The 17320-nt window shown below is 59.9% G+C and overlaps 1 protein-coding gene across 2 annotated transcripts; it reads left to right on the top strand.

Moving 5' to 3' along the window:
- Positions 1-1685: 1685 nt before the first annotated feature.
- On the top strand, positions 1686-14682 carry E2F6 (E2F transcription factor 6). Of its 2 annotated transcripts, none has more exons than XM_002722396.5 (7): positions 1686-2041; positions 4031-4085; positions 5912-6128; positions 7976-8131; positions 10323-10437; positions 12521-12644; positions 13172-14682. In XM_002722396.5, the coding sequence occupies exons 1-7, from the start codon at positions 1934-1936 to the stop codon at positions 13219-13221; spliced, it is 825 nt and encodes a 274-aa protein (XP_002722442.2). In that variant the 5' UTR covers positions 1686-1933; the 3' UTR covers positions 13222-14682. The 2 variants fall into 2 exon arrangements, with proteins under 2 accessions (XP_002722442.2, XP_051683779.2); XM_051827819.2 differs by lacking the exon at positions 1686-2041 and adding an exon at positions 2143-2411.
- The last annotated feature ends 2638 nt before the right edge of the window (positions 14683-17320 follow it).

Here is a 17320-nt window from a genome sequence, read left to right on the forward strand (position 1 = left end):
CAAGCACTCAACAGCTTCACGTGGCCAGTGGCCACCACACTGGACAGTGCAGAGCATGTCTGTGGGCCCAGAAAGTCCCACTGGAGGTGACCATTTCCTCGCTGACCTCTGGGGAGGACATTCTGAAGAAGGGAGGAGGCACCCAAGCCACCTGCGCATGTGGCCCACATCAGAGTCGCAAAGCTCATGCCCCACTCTGTCCTAGGTGCTGTTCTGCCCCAGGACGCAACAGGACCACAGATGGACAACACCAGAGTTCCTATGCTGTGAACTGTGCACCAGTGAAGGGCCGCTGGCGGCACAGCAGATGATGGGGGGGGGGGCTGGAGGTCAGCACTTAAGCCCCCATCGGGACTAGAAACAGCCACCCCAAAGGGTAGTGTGTGAAAAGCACCTGTAATTTATACCAAACTCAAACTGCTAGTTTTTCTTCCTCCTTTGGGCTGCCACGGCAGGCTGGACACATCTTAATTCTGGTTATGGCTCCACCAGCGAAGAAGGCTGGAAGGATCCGGAAGCTGTCGGGTTCTCCCCTCCACCAGGCACATGTGGGAGTGAGTGAAGGGCGCCCGCCCCAACCCCAGGCCCAGCCCTTTCTCAGCCTCTGCCACCCTCACCCACCTACCGGTCCACACCCCACCCTCCCTGGCTGTAGAAAATCCAGTCCCCTTTCAAGAATCTTCTCAAGGATATGAATATGAAATTAACCAATCAGCCATGGAAGGGGGGGGGGTTGTAATCTCGCTGATCTTCCTCTTCCTGCTCTGTAAACCCAGCAGAGGAAAATGCATCTTTCCCTGTTGGCACCCGTGCGTGCGGAATGCCGGAGAGATAACAGATGCGTAGCTCTCTTAAAGAGGCAGCCACTTCCCATCTCCAGAGCTGCAGCGCCCAGGGACCCCAGGGGGTTACGCTATCTGTCTCCGTGATAACTGCTCTGGCAAATTCTCTGTTCTGGGAAGGAAAAAAATGCCTCAGTCACGCTAGGCAAACATTCTGAACACTCGATCCGCCAGGATCCCTGCTGGAAATACAAAGTCCAGTTTACAGCCTAGGGGGAAGCCCCCAGCCCTGGGCTGAACGGGCAGGTCAGTTGCTTCCCCCAACCCTGCACTACCACAGTTCCTCCTCCAACATGCAGTAGTCCCTGTTCTAGGTAATCCGCGTTCATTCATTTCATGCTCACACCCGCCGTGAGAGCCAAGTCCTGCCACGACTCCCACTCCACAGACGAGGAAACTGAGGCACAGGGGATTAAGTCACCTGCTGCGGGTCTTCTAACCGACAAGCAGGAGCCAGGATTTGGAAACCCATCTTCGTTAAAATACTCGACCTCCTTCCTTCGCAGGAACTGGAGATGGAGTCTGCTATTATCTCCTGGACCTGCCTCGTACCTGGCACAAGAGGTAATCAGTGATTCACTCCGCCAATTAAAAAAAAAAAAGAAAGAAACAGGACAGCACAGAACGCGCTGTTCCACGTGGGCTCGGTTACAGCATCTGCTAAGCGTCCACACCGGCCAGGAGTTGCCTGTCCGCTCTCGCTCCCGTCCGCTCCTCCCCGATCCTGACTCCACGTCTTCCTTTGGCTTCCGCATCCTCTCCGTGTACTCCGCCCTCCGGGTTTTCCGGGCGCCGCGAGCCGAGGGGGCGTGGGAGCGCGGGCGGCGCGCGTGCGCACGGGCGCGGAGAGGCGCGCATGCGCGAAGATGGCGGGCGCGGCGCCCTGAGCGAGGGTCAGCGCCCCTTCACCCCGTGCCGCCGGCGCCGGGACGTCGCGCGCCCGCGGGAGCCGTGGCGTGTCGGTCGGCGAGCGCCGCGCCGCCTCGCCGGGCGTCGCCTCAGAGCGGGCCGGGGGCCCGCGTGGCGCCAGCCGCCCCCCGGAAGCCGGCGCGCAGGGCGGGAGAGCCCCGGGGTGTGAGGGCGCGGGCAGCATGAGTCAGCAGCGGCCGGCCCGGCGGCTGCCCAGCCTGCTGGTGGACCCGGCCGAGGAGCCGGTGCGCCGCCGCTGCCGGGACCCCATCAACGTGGACAGCCTGCTGGTGAGCCGGGCGGAGGGCGGGTCGACGCCGCGTCACGTGCTGCGCCCTCCCGCCGGGCGCGCCCCGCGCACCTGCTGGCCACGCGGGGCTGCGGGCGGGGCGCTCGGGGCGCTGGCGGGAGCCCCGCTCTTCCGCGGAGTTCCGCCCTCGGGCGCCGGTCCGGGGCTCGCCGCGGCGGTACGGCAGGTGGAGAAGCCTGGCCGCGCTCCCGGTGGCCGACGGCGGGCCGCGAGCTCGAGCCGTGCGCATCCGCAGAGACCCCTGCCCTGATGCCGCGCCTCTCCCCTCCGCCTCCTGCCCCGCGCAGCCAGCCTTGTTGGACTTCCCCGGGGCCCTCGCGCGCCGCCGCTGGAAGCCGCTCCCCGCCGTGGTCTCCAGTCTGGGCCGTCCCGGCAGCCGTGGGACCCCTGTCTTGTGTGGTCTGGGGCTCTTGGTGGACGCTCCCCGTGGAGCCGCGTCCTCGGCGCTCGGTCTGCCTGGCGGGGCCCTCGCCCGCTCTTGTGCCTGGCGAGTTGATGTTTGGGGGGTTAGCTGCGCCCTGCCTGCGCGTTCCTCCTGCGCAGCTTCCCTGGCCTCGGTGGGTCCTGGTGGGCTCAGCCTTGGAGGACTCGATCAGCGCCCGGCGCGTGGCTTGTCAGACGTGCACTCCCAGAAGGCGGGTGTTCTCGTCCAGTCACCGGGCAGACTGTCCGTCATCGAGACCCAGGAGCCCCGCTCAGAGCCGCTACCCAAACCCGAGTGCCTGCTCCGCTCACCTAAGCGAGCGGCCGTGTCGCCGTGCCCCCATCTCCCGCCGCGCACGCTGTCCTGCGTAGCACCTGCCTTCCCACACTGACCCAGCGGCCTCCCAGTCCGGTCAGGATCCTCTGCCTTGAGCCGATGGTTGCGGGCGTCCCTGAGCAGGGTCCTGCCTCGCGTACAGCCGGCCACCCTGTCTCACGGCCCGGAGGTTCTGGCCTTAGGAGAAAGCAGAGACCTCTCAAGGACCTGATCCTGGGTCATCCTTCGGAGCTGCCTGCGGTTGCTGCCTTTCCCTGCGCTCTCCCTGGGCCTTGAGCTCCCTGCACACCCGCACGGCCGCTCCCAGATTCTGCCCTGGCGCTGGGGCTCGCCTTGCCCCGTGCTGGGTCCCGAGACCCCTGCCTGCGGCGGCTGCATCCCCGGGGTCGTGCTGCTCGGCACAGAGTCCCTGCGTGTGAGGCGGGGGCTTAGTGGCCGGTGACTAGCACTTAATAAGCCGGATGTTGCTGTGCAGGGCGCCCCCGGGGCTTGCTGAGCGTTTGCTGTCTGGGTTTGGAGCAGAGAGGCAGTGGTGACCGGAGGAGAGCTGCCTGCACACGGGCAGGTCAGGCGGGCTGGAGTGCCGCAGGTGTCTGTGCGCGCGCACGCGCTGTGGGCGGTGACTCCCGCGGCTGGGCGCTTGGCGAGGCGCCGCTCCCCCTGAACAGGGACAGGTGCAGCGACGAGACAAGTGTAGGGACCAGCTTTTTGAGGTCCCTTGATGCGGCAGCCACGAGGAGGGGTGGGGGGGCCTGCACAGGCCTTCAGGTGTGGGAACCAGGGCGGTGATGAGAGAGCTTGGAACCGCGCAGCAGGTGCGCAGGGCTTTCTGTGGGGAGGCCTCTGCCTTCCCAGTCCACTTTGCAGCCAGAATCCACGCAGGCGTGGTGTGCCGTACGCCGTGACTCCTGGGGTAGGAAGAGGTGGTGTGTCCTAGTCGGGGAGGCGGAGTCTGCTCCCGCGTGTGTTGGTGAGCCGCTGTGTGACAGACATGCAGGTACCGCGCGGCTGGGGGCAGGCGGGCCCCCTTCTCGGGTCGCTGTGTCTCCTTGAGGTGCTGCCCTGCATAGCCGTCCGGCGTCCACTTAGGAAGGCCTGTGCGGTTGGAGGAAGTTGGGTCTGTGGCTGCTGTCAGATGGGATGGAAGCAGAACGGCTTTTCTTAGAAATTAAATTGCTAAGCTAAATTTGTGTATCTTCTTTTTTTCAGCCATCAAAAATAAGGATTAACTTAGACGATAACGTGCAGTACGTGTCCATGAGAAGTAAGTTGATTCTTGAATGGGTTTTAGGTTTTGTGGTTTGAGCTGTGCGTGGCCGGGGTGGTTTATGTGGGTGAGCATGCATTGAGAAACCGGAAGTGTGGGTTCGGGCACTGAAGGGTGAAGTCGGGCCTCAGGAAGAGCTCTGAGCCGGCGGGCTGGGACGTGCAGAGGCTGCTGCCTCCCCTGTTGCTGTGGATGTCGTTTTGAAGGTGGAACGGCCTCCAGGGGGCCGTGATCTCACTCCCGTGCGGAGCCCGAGAAGGCGGGACTCCGGCCTAGGGGCCGGGGCAGGGCAGACCCTGGCCGTGGGGCACGGAGGCCCAGTTGGACAGCAGGCGTGAGTCCTGGGGTAGGTTGCCCGGCCGGCGACTGAGTTAACGGTCCTGGGCAGTCTGCTCCAGAAAAGCCAGCAGGAGGCTTCAGCGTGCTCAGCACTGACGCAGTCTGGGAGCTGCCGGGTGGGCGCAGCGGCCGGAGTGGCCACGCAGTGCAGTGCGACCCAGAGTGAGCCAGGCGCACGCCTCTGGGTGCTGATCCAGCATTCTTGCTGGAGTTGCGTGCCGGAGAGCTTGGGGCAGTCCCGGGCCCTCCTGGCTTCCCTCCCTCCCCTTCCCTTTTTCCCCTCCACCCCTGCCGTGGGTGAGGGTTGAGGGTGGCGCGTCCCTGTACTTCTGCAAGTCTCTGCTGTAGATGGCCTCGCCCAGGGCCCCTCTGAATCCACTCTGATCTCAGCAGGTGGTGTACAGAGGCCCACGTTTCAGCCCTTCCCCAGCCCCGGCACGGTCCCAGCCGCAGCTGGCCGCCTGCTTTGGTCACCTGTACCTTGAGGTGTCTCCTTCGTCGGCCCACCCCCAGCTCCTCGATGAGCTCCTGCAGTGCCTGGCGCTGTGTGAGGCTCTTTGCACAGATTTGCACAGCCCCTGAGGGGTAGTGGTGTGGTTTTAATCCTGTTTTACACGAGTGACCTGGGGCCAGAGCGGTTAAGTGACTTGGTTATAGTCAGGTTCAGTATCAGTCTGCCAGCTTTGGCTGCTGAGCTAGACCACAGAGTCCAGTCTAGGCTCACCTGACAACCAGAGATGTGGCGGCGCCTCCTAAGGAAGCCACCAGCCCCGCTCCGAGTTCCTCACCCCAGCCCCAGCCATCATGCCGACGCAGAAGTGGGGGCATGGCGTCATTCCACCAGAGCTCCAGGCTGTAGGTGGTGGCTCAGTTCTTTGGGTCCCTGCTACCGTGTGGCAGATCTGTACGGAGTTCTGGCTCCTGGCATCCGCCTGGCCCAGCCCTGGCCCAGCCCTGGCCGTTGTAAGCATTTGGGGAGTGGGTGGAAGATCTGCCTCTGCCCCTGCCCCTGCCCCTGCCCCTGCCCCTGCCCCTGCCTCTGCCTCTGTGTTGCCCTGCCTTGCAAACAAAGTCATCGGACAAGAATGTCCTGTGACACGGATGGCAGGTCCTGCTTTCTAAAGAATTCTTTAACTTCAGGACAAAACAAGAGACTTATTTTCAGAAATCATTGCGAACTATTCCTGAGAGTGGTGCAGATACAAACTCAGTCCTCTGTCCTATAGAATGCAGGAACTCCTGAAAAATCCGTGCTCACAGTGGGAACCGGCTGCGTATTTATGCATCTATTGAGTGTAAAACCTTTATTTAGACCTGGCGTGGCCAGTACGTTTTTCATCCAGTTTGGGAAATTCCGTAGAAATGGGTTGTGACCTGTGTGTGAGATGGGTGTGAGGCTGCTGTAGAAGTCTGCCTCTGACCACGAGGAAACAGACTCCGGAGGGTACTGAAAGTTTCACACGTGTGTTTATTTTGTTTCCCAGAAGCTCTAAAAGTGAAGAGACCTCGTTTTGATGTATCACTGGTTTATTTAACTAGAAAATTTATGGATCTTGTCAGATCTGCGCCTGGGGGTATTCTTGACTTAAACAAGGTTGCAACCAAACTGGGGGTGCGGAAACGGAGAGTGTACGACATCACCAACGTGCTCGACGGAATCGACCTGGTGGAGAAAAAGTCCAAGAACCACATTCGCTGGATGTGAGTTGGTTTCAGACTTTGCATGGGTACTTTTTTCCCTTTCTCCTCACATGACAATTCCATATTTACACCACACTAGATAGTAGTGATGGTTTTTTTGTTTGTTTGTTTGTTTGTTTTTTTGACAGGCAGAGTGGACAGTGAGAGAGAGAGACAGAGAGAAAGGTCTTCCTTTGCCGTTGGTTCACCCTCCAATGGCCGCCGCAGCCGGCGCACCGCGCTGATCCGATGGCAGGAGCCAGGAGCCAGGTGCTTTTCCTGGTCTCCCATGGGGTGCAGGGCCCAAGCACCTGGGCCATCCTCCACTGCACTCCCTGGCCACGGCAGAGAGCTGGCCTGGAAGAGGGGCAACCGGGACAGAATCCGGCGCCCGGACCGGGACTAGAACCCGGTGTGCCGGCGCCGCTAGGCGGAGGATTAGCCTAGTGAGCCGCGGCGCCGGCCCAGTAGTGATGTTTTGACAACAAAACAGAGTCAGAGAGGATTCTAACTAGAAAAGCAGTCCATAAGAACTTCTTGCATTGTCCACAAAGCACATTATTTGTTTTTGTTTTTTACTATGTGGGACTTAAAAAGAGCCACAGACACAGTGTCATTCCAGTGTTAGTGAGAAATTACACGGAACAATATTAGTTTGCAGTTTTTGGCTTTCCATGGTCACGAGAGACAACTGATGTTTATAGGAGATGTAAAAACATTTCATTCCCGTCAGTCACTGATACCGGCTCTCACCGGGCAGCGTGAGTGGTGATTCGATGGTTCTGGCTGGGGTGGACGGCAGTGCGCATTCTCAGTATTACCCCAGGAGCCTGATGCGGTGGGCAGCACCTCTCGCCCTGGGGTGCACTGCCCTGAGTGCAGGGAGGGAGACTCGAAGTCTGAAGGCAACTGCTCAGCGCTCGATGTAGTTAGGAAGGGCCTGTGGAAGCAAGACCCCGGCTAGACGTGCAGAGAAGGGCGTGTGTGATGTGCAGGAGCTATGGGCTCGGGACGGGCAGGTGTTCTGGATCGGGATGAAGAGTCCCAGGGCGGCGTCCGTGCAGACCGTCCAGGCAGCTGCAGAGTCTGAACAGAGCTCACAAAGCGGCTCTTATGCGCGGAGCTCAACTATTGGAGGAGAGGGCTTCATAAAGGAGGTGCCTTTAGTAGATCAGAAAACAGATCGTGACTTAGGATCACACTTGGACACCAGCAAGCAAGAAGAGTGAAAGGTAAGGTAGCAGGTAGCAGTCTCCCCTGTTTATTTTCCATGAAGACCGAAGGGGGAAGTGACTGTCAGTTGTTCCTCGTACCCTGGAGTCCACACTGACACCTGGGTATCCGTGTGACCAGTCGGGAACGGCAGAACTGCAGCGGGGAGCTGCCACCAGCGGCTCGCGTGGTTCCCCTGGGGAGAAGTGGTGAGCCCCACCACGCTGTGTGTGGCAGAGCTGGGGCTACACTGGCTGCCGTGACTCCTCAGTACAGAACCTGGCCGAGTATTGACGCCGCGGAGTTACAGCATGAGCTTTGGAAAGGGCCTGGCTGAGATGAGGCCTCTAAGTGGGATGCAGGCCAGTTTCTAGGCAGAACACCGTGTGTCTGGGACCCAGGGTGGGAGCTGAGTCGGTCCCCGGGTTCCGTCATGGGAAGAGCTAACGCGTCTCGAGCAGGTCCTGTCGCTCACTCAGGGTGCCCGTCGTCCAGGCGGCAGTGAGGGTCCTGTCGCTGACTGGGGGCCCGAGGTGCAGGCGGCAGTGAGGGTCCCGTCGCTGACTGGGGGGCCCGAGGTCCAGGCGGCAGTGAGGGTCCCGTCGCTGACTGGGGGGCCCGAGGTCCAGGCGGGTGAGGGTCCTTCTGTCTCTCAGAGGGTCTGACCTTCACCATCTGGGAGCAGTGCCCCAGCAGAAGAAGCTGCAGGAGGAGCTCTCCGACCTGTCGGCGATGGAGGAGGCGTTGGACGAGCTGATTAAGGACTGCGCCCAGCAGCTGTTTGAGCTGACGGACGACAAGGAGAACGAGAGATATCCTTCACGTCTGTGCCTGTGTACAGTAGGGCCGCTCTGGGATTTAACTCGTACAGTTAAGATACAAAATTAGGTCTTCAAAAGTGACCATAAGTAAAAGCGTGATAGTACAAGGGGGTGTCAGAAGTTTATGGAAAAATGAAACTAAAAGTTAGTGCTGGGGCAGTGGTCATTTAGCCCAGCAGTGAAGACACCAGCATCGCACACCCCGGATTTATTCATCGGAGAGAGTTACAGACAGAGAGGGGGAGACAAAGAAGTCTTCCATCCGCTGGTTCACTCCTCAGATGGCCGCAATGGCTGGAGCTTGGCCAGTCCAAAGCCAGGAGCTTCTTCCAGGTCTCCTAATGGGTGCAGGGGCCCAAGCACTTGGGCCATCCTCTACTGCTTTCCCAGGCCATCAGCAGGGAGCTGGATTGGAAGTAGAGCAGCCAGGACTCAAACTGACACCCATGTGGGTGCTGGCACCACAGGCCACTCTGCCACAGCACTGGCCCCAAGCCTTTCAGACATTCAAGGGGAGGCCCACAGCCCTCCTGTCGGGTTCCTGGGTGTTTGAGGGGTAGGTTTCAGCCCAGTGCCCTGGCCCCAGCTGTCACAGGCATTTGGGGAGCACACTGGCAGAGGGGAGTGGTTTTGAAGCCGCCTCATAGCTGGGCGTCCACAGGCAGCTCCTCGCTGCCGTCAGCCTCTCTGGGTGGCGGCCTTGGAAGTTCAGAGGCAAACCCAGGTTGACATTTCCACGGAAACGTCAGAGCGCCGGGTTCGGTCTTTGTTAGGTCCAAATGCCGTGAGCCGGTGGTACTTGCTGGCTTCTGTGGAACTCCTCCCCCCTTCCTGGAGCAGGCTGGACCGCTGTTGAAGTGCTCGCCGCCCGCAGGAGCCCTGCGTGTGTGGGACCTGCGGGCGGCCTGGCCGGTCCTGTCCTCCTGCCTCTCCCAGACCTTCCTGCGCTCTGTCCCCTGCCCAGCTCCAGGGTCGCTGCCGCGGTCACACGGGGCGTGGGCACTTCCTCGGTGACAGGCTCGGGCCAGGCCCTGGGGACGCTGGTCCTCTCGAGAGGCTTGTTCGGAGCCACTTCTGCTTGTTGCAGACCTTCCCTGCCTTTCGTTTTGGGAGGTTCTTGTCAAAACCCCGAGTGCTTTCCCAGTGTCCCGGGGTAAGAGGGGAGCAGGTGGAGTTGAAGGACAGCAGCCTCCACCTCTGCTTCACTGGGTGTGCTCTGTGTCACCAAAGACGCTGCAGCCCACAGATATCAAATGCAGAATTCCAGGACTCAACTGGCAGGTTTTGATCACTCATGGCAGGCAGCACATTGCTAAGAGTGTTGGTTGTGGGTCTCTCCCTGTGCCCAGTTTATAAAGGAAGCTTTATCATGAGTGTCACTGGGAAGCGGTGGTGTATAGGATCGGTGCTGCCTGGGGTCTGCTGCATCCCGGGGGGTTGGGAGCGTCTCCCTGCAGGCGAGGGGGGCTCCTGTGCCTTTGTGAGTTGTGTTCATTTCAGGGACTCAGGCTCTGCTACTGTGTTTCTCCCAGAAATTTTCTTAATCACAGTAGTTCAGTTTAAAGGTATTTTTATTGTTAAGGTTGAGTTATGAACAGTATAAGACAATTTACTGTATGTGAAGTAGTTTCTGTGAAAAAACTTTTTTTTTACTGCTTTCCTTTTTTTTATTTATTTATTAATATATATATTTATTAATATATATTTATATATATTATATTATTTATTATAAGATTTATTTATTTATTTGAAAGAGTTACACAGAGAAGCAGAGGCAGAGGCAGAGAGAGAGAGAGAGAGAGAGGTCTTCCATCTGCTGGTTCACTCCCCCATTGGCCACAGCGGCCGGAGCTGTGCCAATCCAAAGCCAGGAGCCAGGAGCTTCTTCCAGGTCTCCCATGTGGGTGCAGGGGTCCAACGACTTGGGGCATCCTCTGCTGCTTTCCCAGGCCGTAGCAGAGAGCTGGATTGGAAGTGGAGCAGCCGGGTCTCAAACCAGTGCCCATATGGGATGCCAGCGTGGCAGGTGGCAGCTTTACCTGCTATGCCACAGCACCGGGCCCCTAACTGCTTTCCTCAATTGTGAATTTATATCCCATAAAGACCAAGCACACTCGTGCCTTGCTGTAAGAGCGTTGTCTCGCCGTGACGTGTGCTCTGTGGATCCTTAACTGGCGTTCACGCTGGCCTACGTGACCTATCAGGACATCCACAGCATCCAGGCCTTCCAGGAGCAGATCGTGATCGCCGTGAAAGCTCCGGCGGAAACCAGGCTGGACGTGCCGGCTCCCAGAGAGGTAGGTGGCCCTGCGCCGGCGGGGAGGCTCGGAGGGCTGTGTCCAGGGCGCTCCGTGGGTCAGCTTGCCCTGCCGGGTGGAACGGAGCTGTGGGTCTTGAGGACGCAGAGCTCGGAGACCCACAGGGAGCCACGGGGCCGGGCTCGTCCCAGGCAGAGGGGCCCCCGGGCTGTCCCTGGCACTGCTCGGGAGCTGCTGGGTCAGCCCTGGCTGCAGGTCCGAAACGAAAATCTGCTTCAGCCAGGGCTCCCGCCTGCGGCAGACTGACGAGTAAGCTGGAGCCCTGGTTAATTAATGAAAGCTTAGAGCAGCAAGAAAGTATGATTTTTTAACAAAAAATAAAACATGTGCTACAGAAACAACTGCCCTTATCGACTGCTGGGAAAGTTTGTGTTGGGAGGTGATTGTCGTCAGAAGGCCGCTTGGGGAGGGTGCAGTCGGAGCCTGGAAGTTGGCCATTGTAGGGGTGAGGCGTCAGGTCCTGGCAGCCTGGCAGAGACCCCCGGGGCTCACGGCCGGCCCCCTTCGTGACCATGGTAAAGACCTCACCGCCCGCCTGGCCTTCTACCCCCAGGAGCACTGCCAAGCCGGACCCCGCGTCACCACAGTGTCAGTCTTAAGCAGCAGCTGGCTTTGACCCGAGTCAACAGTGTGACTTGTTGGGGGCATTTCCTGGTTTCATTGGGGTTTTGATGCATTCCAGGTATCCAAGTAGCATGTTCAATCTGCATTGTTTCAAAGGCATTTAAGTTCTTTCAATAACCACTAACCCTCAGGGCATCCGCCCCCAGCCTGACCCTTTCTGCCCCCACTTTCCAGGGGCGTCCTGGGCTGCCTCAGGCTGTACCTGCTGAACCCCCTGAGCCTTTGACGATGCCAGGGCTTCTCTTAGGGACCCGTTCAGAAGTGTGTGCGTGTCAGGCCTCCAGGCTGCCGTTCTCAGCCGTTCTGGACGGAGAGCCGTGCACCTAGTGCAGGCCTGGCCTGCCGCTCGTGTCTGAATCATGTTACTGGGGCTTGGCCCTGTGCCCAGGTGTGTAGATGCCTCTGGCCGCGCTCTCACGGCAGTGGCAGAGCTGAGGAACTGACAGGGACAGAGTGGCCCACAAAGCTAAGAATGCTCTCAGCCCCCCTCGGACGGGACGAAGGCCTCTGCTTCCTCCGGGCAGCACAGTGGCTTCTTGTCTGCATACAGCACAGGGCTGAGCGTTGAAACCAGACTCGGCCTGGCCTCCAGCAGTGAGCACAATCTTCCCGGGCCGCCCATGTGCCACTGGGAAGCCGTGGCAGGGACGATGGCTGAGTTCGGAGACTCCCGAGATGCAGCGTGTCCCCCAGCTCACAGAGGCTTGGAACAGGAGGGACAGCCGGGTGGAACGCCAGCCTGGGCCTGACGAGTGACGCCAGAGGGGGAGAGACGCCGCCTGTTGTGCAGTTGCACGTGAGAAGGCAAAGGATTCGCGAGCACAGCCGTCCCTGGTGGACTCAGCGAGGTTTCCCGTGGACGCGCCCTAGCTCGTGGGGAAGCTGTCCTAGTGAATCCTGGGTAAACGCGGCTGAAGCCGCACGCTGTGAGCCGGTGGTTTGTGTTAGTCCTCAGTACAGTTGGCCCCTTGTGTTTTTCACGTCTGAAATTGTGCGTGGTCTGTTTTGACTTGCTCTGTTCCTCTGATTCTTTCGACTGGACAGAGGAAAGGCCCCGAGGCGTCTCAGTGCTGCCTCCCGGTCTGGAAGTCCACACTCGCCCCCCCCCCCCCACCGCCACCGTGCAGGGCTGGGGGGTTCTCCGGTTCTTTGTCGTCAGATCGCGGGTTTTAACTCAGGTCCGTCCTGGAGGCGGCAGCTCCTCAAGGCGGGAGAGGTTCTCGAGTGCTGAGGCGTCTGCACGCGGTGGCTCGGAGCCTGTACTCCTGGGTAGCAGCCGGCTCCACCGCGGGAGCACCGGTGGCTCACGGTGTGACCAGCTGAGAACCTGCGCGGTGGGAGGGGAGCTGCTTCTGATGTAGGTTTTCAGGAAGGTCCCGGGAAACTTGCACGGATCTGGTGAGCGAGGCACTCCCGATGCTGTCCTTGTCCCCGCCAGGACTCGGTCACGGTGCACATCAGGAGCACCAAGGGGCCCATTGACGTGTACCTGTGTGAGGTGCAGCAGGACCCCCCGAGCAGGAAGGCTGCCAGAAGCAAGGGTCCGGAGCGCCCCGAGCAAGGTAAACGCACGCCCTTTGTGGCTGGGAAGATGGAGCCCAGCGGTTTCAGTGTGTGTGACTTTGAGTGCGCTCTGTGACCTTCAGGTACCTGTCCTCTTCCTGTCCGCAAAAACCTGAGTTAAAAAGTAAGCCCCGGCTGGCGCCACGACTCACTAGGCTAATCCTCCGCCTTGCGGCGCCGGCACACCGGGTTCTAGTCCCGGTCCGGGCGCCGGATTCTGTCCCGGTTGCCCCTCTTCCAGGCCAGCTCTCTGCTGTGGCCCGGGAGTGCAGTGGAGGATGGCCCAAGTACTTAGGCCCTGCACCCCATGGGAGACCAGGAGAAGTACCTGGCTCCTGCCATCGGATCAGCGCGGTGTGCCGGCCTCAGTGGCCATTGGAGGGTGAACCAACGGCAAAGGAAGACCTTTCTCTCTGTCTCTCGTCTCTCTCTCTCACTGTCCATTCTGCCTGTCAAAAAAAAAAAGGAAGCCCCTTCTCCTCTCAGACCCTCACTGAGGCGACTGCTCTCCTGTGTGCCTTTTCAGAAGAAAATCCGCCCCAGCAAGGGGAAGCGTTGCCTGAGACGAACAACTGAGGGTGTTTGAGTTCACGGACTGCGCCGTCGCGAACGTCCCGGATGGTTAACTGCGTCACGTCCGAGCAATAAATCCTCCCCGACGTGCGCTCAGCACAGCATCGGCCGCGCTGCGCAGGCCACTGCCCAGATTGCTGGGTGATCTCGGTTCCTGCATCCGGCGACTCAGTGACGTGGGCAGCTCGCCTCCCGAGACTCGGGACACACGGGCAGCGGAGCTCCGGGACACGGCCCTCCCCGCGAGGGAGGAAGAGGTTGCCTTATACCGCTTCGTGCGTGCGCTCGCGAATCTGACTGGTCTCTGCAGATCTGTATAACGGCGAAGTCTCACGAGCTCTGTCCAGGTGACGCATCGCACCCTGTACAGCCCAGATAACGCGCACGCGGGCAGTGGCGGACAGGCGCCCTCGTAGCTCGGGGCTCTAACTTGCTAGGCCCCTCTGGGTGCGGGTTACAGGAGAGCTTTCCCCGGCTTCTGCGTGTGGAAGGGCCGTGGCTGTGCTCCACGGTTGAGTCCTCGGGTTTAATTAAAGTGTTTTAATATGGAGCCCAGGGTTCACGCTGGATACAGACAGCGGCTGACCTCAGCTGCTGCAGAGTGCCCGTGTCCCAGCGGCTCGTGGTGCAGGTTGGAAGCCGAGCTGTTCTGCAGACCGGCTCTGTGCACTGTTCTGTACTCCGTGCGCAGTGATGCCCCGCCCCCTCAGCCCTGGCCCCGCCCATCCAGCACCTGGCTCTTCTACCTCATGGGGCGAGTCACTCACCCCCGTGCCTCAGCTTGCTCAGTCGTTGGCCACTCTACTGTGAGCCCCCGAGGGCCTTTGTCACCGTCATCGTCCGTCCCAGCGCTGGGCAGCGCCCCGACCTGTAGAGTGCCCCCTGCGTGTCTGAGCTGGCAGAGTGAGGGTTGGTGACGCCTGCCTGCGGCAGGTGTGTGTGCTGGGCTTTGCTGGCGCAGGGGTCAGCACCGCAGCATCCACGCACACCCTTTCACAAGAAGTTGTTAAAACAAGCCAAAGAAAAGCACAGGGCACTGTCCGTCGTCATTGGGCTAGCTGGGGATTTTTTTTTCTTTTTGATAGTATAGGAACAATGGGTATAGGGTGAACGAGTTTTAGGCTTAATGAAAATGAGGATTTGGGCAAGGAGTTTGTGTGTCAGTCGGTGCCCACCCCATGTATTGGGTTGGACAGATGTCAAGTTCAGGTTCTGTGTGAGAGTTTACACTGGGGTCACGTCGAGAGAATGCAGAAGGGAAGAGAACCAGGAATACACGGACATTTAAGAACAGAAGAAGGAATAAGGAGAGGAAAACCGGGGAAGGGGGTGTCCAGACAGCAGGGGGGCACTGCCGAGGCCGGGAGTCCTGCTTCTGGTGGTCCCGGGGTCGCGCGGGAACGTGCGGGCAGCAGTCCCCTGCGTGTTTGTGTCTTCTGTAAATGAACATCTTGCCACCCCGTCTGCTGGTGTTCTGCCTCTTCTTTTCACTCCCGCCCATCCCAAGCCCCTCCCGCCTTGCTTTCAGAGGCCCCGTGTTTCCCGGGTCTCCTCTCCGCTGAGGGCCACACCTCTTCGTTTTGTTTTTTAGCAAGAGTTCCAGAGAGGGAGAGACAGAGATCGTTTGCCTGCTGGTTCACCCTCCGCCTGGCTAGTCCAGGCCAAAGCCAGGAGCTTCGTCTGTGTCTCCCACGTGTGCGCAGGGCCCCAGACATCGGGGCCGTCTTCCGCTGCTCTTCCCAGGCCATTAGCAGGGAGCTGGATCGGAGCAGAGCAGCTGGGACATGGATGGCGACGCACACCTGACACACCGGACACTGCAGGCCTGCCCCAGGCTCACTGGCTGATCTTGTCACACCTCGCTGGCCCCTGCCACACCCCGTCTAGTGCTGGAAACCGTCTCTGCGCCCTTGCTCTTCTCCGACCCCAGCCTCCCCTGCCTCAGATCCGCATCCCGGCCGCACCCTGCCCTCCGTGTCCTCCTGTCCTGCACGCGGCCTGTGCACGGCTCTCGGGAGTAGACGTGTATCTGCAGGGGCTGCTGGGCCTTCCTGGTGGGCAGCCTGTGCCCAGGGCAGGGGCTGTGGGTTTCCCACGTTGATGCAGGTTCACTAACCAGGTTTTGATGGTTGGTTTACTTAATTTTTTGAAAAATATTTATTTATTTATTTATTTATTTGAACAAGCAGAGGCAGAGAGAGGTCTTCCATCTGCTGGTTCACTCCCCAGTTGGCCACAATGGCCAGAGCTGTGCCAATCTGGAGCCAGGAGCCTCCTCTGGGTCTCCCACATGGGTGCAGGGGCCCAAGCTCTTGGGCCATCTACTGCTTTCCCAGGCCATAGCAGAGCTGGATTGGAAGAGGAGCAGCCAGGGCTCGAACTAGCTAGCGCCCATATGGGATGCCGGCGCTTCAGGCCAGGTCGTTAACCCGCTGCGCCACAGCGCCTGTCCCTTCCTGGTTGATTTTAAAGTGATTGAATTCAGCCCAACTCCCCCCCAAATTTAAATACATAGAAAATTGCTTTTCAAAAGCCAGCAAACTGGATTTGCAGCAGAAGAAAAAAATGCTTAGCCAGTTTTGCAGAGATGTACAGCACGCCTAACTGTCCTTGGCCTCAGCAGAAGGTGAACAGCCGTGTGCTGTTGTCCACTGGGAGGCTCGGCACTTGAGATGCATTAGGCCTGGGAGGCACCGACACACAGGCAGGTGGTCCAGGGTCGACTGCGGGGTGACGGTGCCCCTGCCGACTCGGGGGCTGGAGCCGGAGCCTGCGTTTCCCTTGTGTGTGGGAGGGGTCATCTGTGCTCAGAACCTCAGGAATCTGCCAGAACTGAAAAGTGAAAGTCCAGAAACCCACGTCTGTCCCGTCCGCAGTGGGCTGGCGCAGTGCCAACGTCCTCAGCTCCATCCCCCGGTCCCTCTGTACCTCTGGCTTCTCAGCCCACCAGGGTCTGGCCCGGTTCCTTGTGTTCCGCCTCCTTGCAGGAGAACTCCTGGGGAACGAGGCTGCAGGTCTCCAGCGCTGCCTGAGTCACCCAAGGAAGGGGCTGGCTTCTGCGAGTTTGGGGGATGGAGGGGGTGTGAGGCTCGCCATTTGCTCCCTGGGGGATCTGCCCCTGGGAAGCACACACTGGGTTTCTCCCAAAGGGAGCCCTGCCATTGTCACTGCCAGTGGCCCTCAGCTGGGGGCACTGTCTCCTCAGGGACCACTGGACAGGGTCTGGAGACCGAGGAGCAGAGGACAGTAGCATGAGGCCCAAGGGAAGCCCACCCACAGAATCAGTCCACTGCAGGAACCCCGGTCACCCTGGGCACAGAGGCAGCCATCTGTCTGCGTGGGGTGTCCACCAGCCCCGGTCAGCTTTCGTTACGCTCCCCAGCCTGCTGTGTCAGCTGACTCCGGCAGGAAGGAGCAGAGAGCGGTCCCTGCTGGGAAGCTGGCGCAGGCTGCACCGGTTCCCCTGGGAGTAAGGACGAGTTCAGCTGTGAGGAGCAGAAATCCCTCCAGGTGGCTGCGGCTTGAACGAGGTGCACGCCGGCTTCTCCGTCCGGTTAGGAAAGGTGGAGGTGGGAGGGGGCGGGGCAGGGGCAGATTGCTCCCCAAGAAGCTGGAACCAAGTCTCCTTCCAAGTGCTGTGCATCACCCCAAGATCAAGGGGGTCACCGTGTTGGCCGAGCAGCCAGCAGGAAGGGTGACCCAGAGGACAGGTGCACTTCCTGTCCCTAAGCACGCTTCCTACAAGTTGTCGCCTCACTTGATGGCCACTGGTCACTACTCAGCCCCTGGCTCTTAGAAAGGCAGTCGCTTGAGGGTCTGGGCAGCCAGGTGCCCAGCTGCCCGCCAGGAGGAAGGAGATGAGAGACAGGGCGGGCAGGCATTCGACTGGTTTCCAAGGGCTGGTGCTCCCCACTTCGGGCCACTGGCAATGGAACCTTGGCCAACTGATGTGGGGGAGCGACGTGGGGTGACAAGGCCACAGTCTGGAAACTGCCCCCTGCTGTTGTGACCAGGGAAGCCGCAGCAGAGGGCGTCTGGCCTAGCAGGTCACTCGTGTGGCCTGTGAGGGTGCCTGGGTGCAAGTCCCAGCTCTGCCCCCCAC

The sequence above is a fragment of the Oryctolagus cuniculus genome, chromosome 2, assembly GCF_964237555.1.
Source record: "Oryctolagus cuniculus chromosome 2, mOryCun1.1, whole genome shotgun sequence".
NCBI lineage: Eukaryota > Metazoa > Chordata > Mammalia > Lagomorpha > Leporidae > Oryctolagus > Oryctolagus cuniculus.

Bases quoted from the DNA above. Each gene is read 5' to 3' on its own strand.
- E2F6 (XM_002722396.5), top strand. From the start codon at position 1,934: ATGAGTCAGCAGCGGCCGGCCCGGCGGCTGCCCAGCCTGCTGGTGGAC. The intron at 2,042-4,030 runs GTGAGCCGGGCG...TCTTTTTTTCAG, and splicing joins TCAACGTGGACAGCCTGCTG to CCATCAAAAATAAGGATTAA. The intron at 8,132-10,322 runs ATATCCTTCACG...ACTGGCGTTCAC, and splicing joins GACGACAAGGAGAACGAGAG to GCTGGCCTACGTGACCTATC.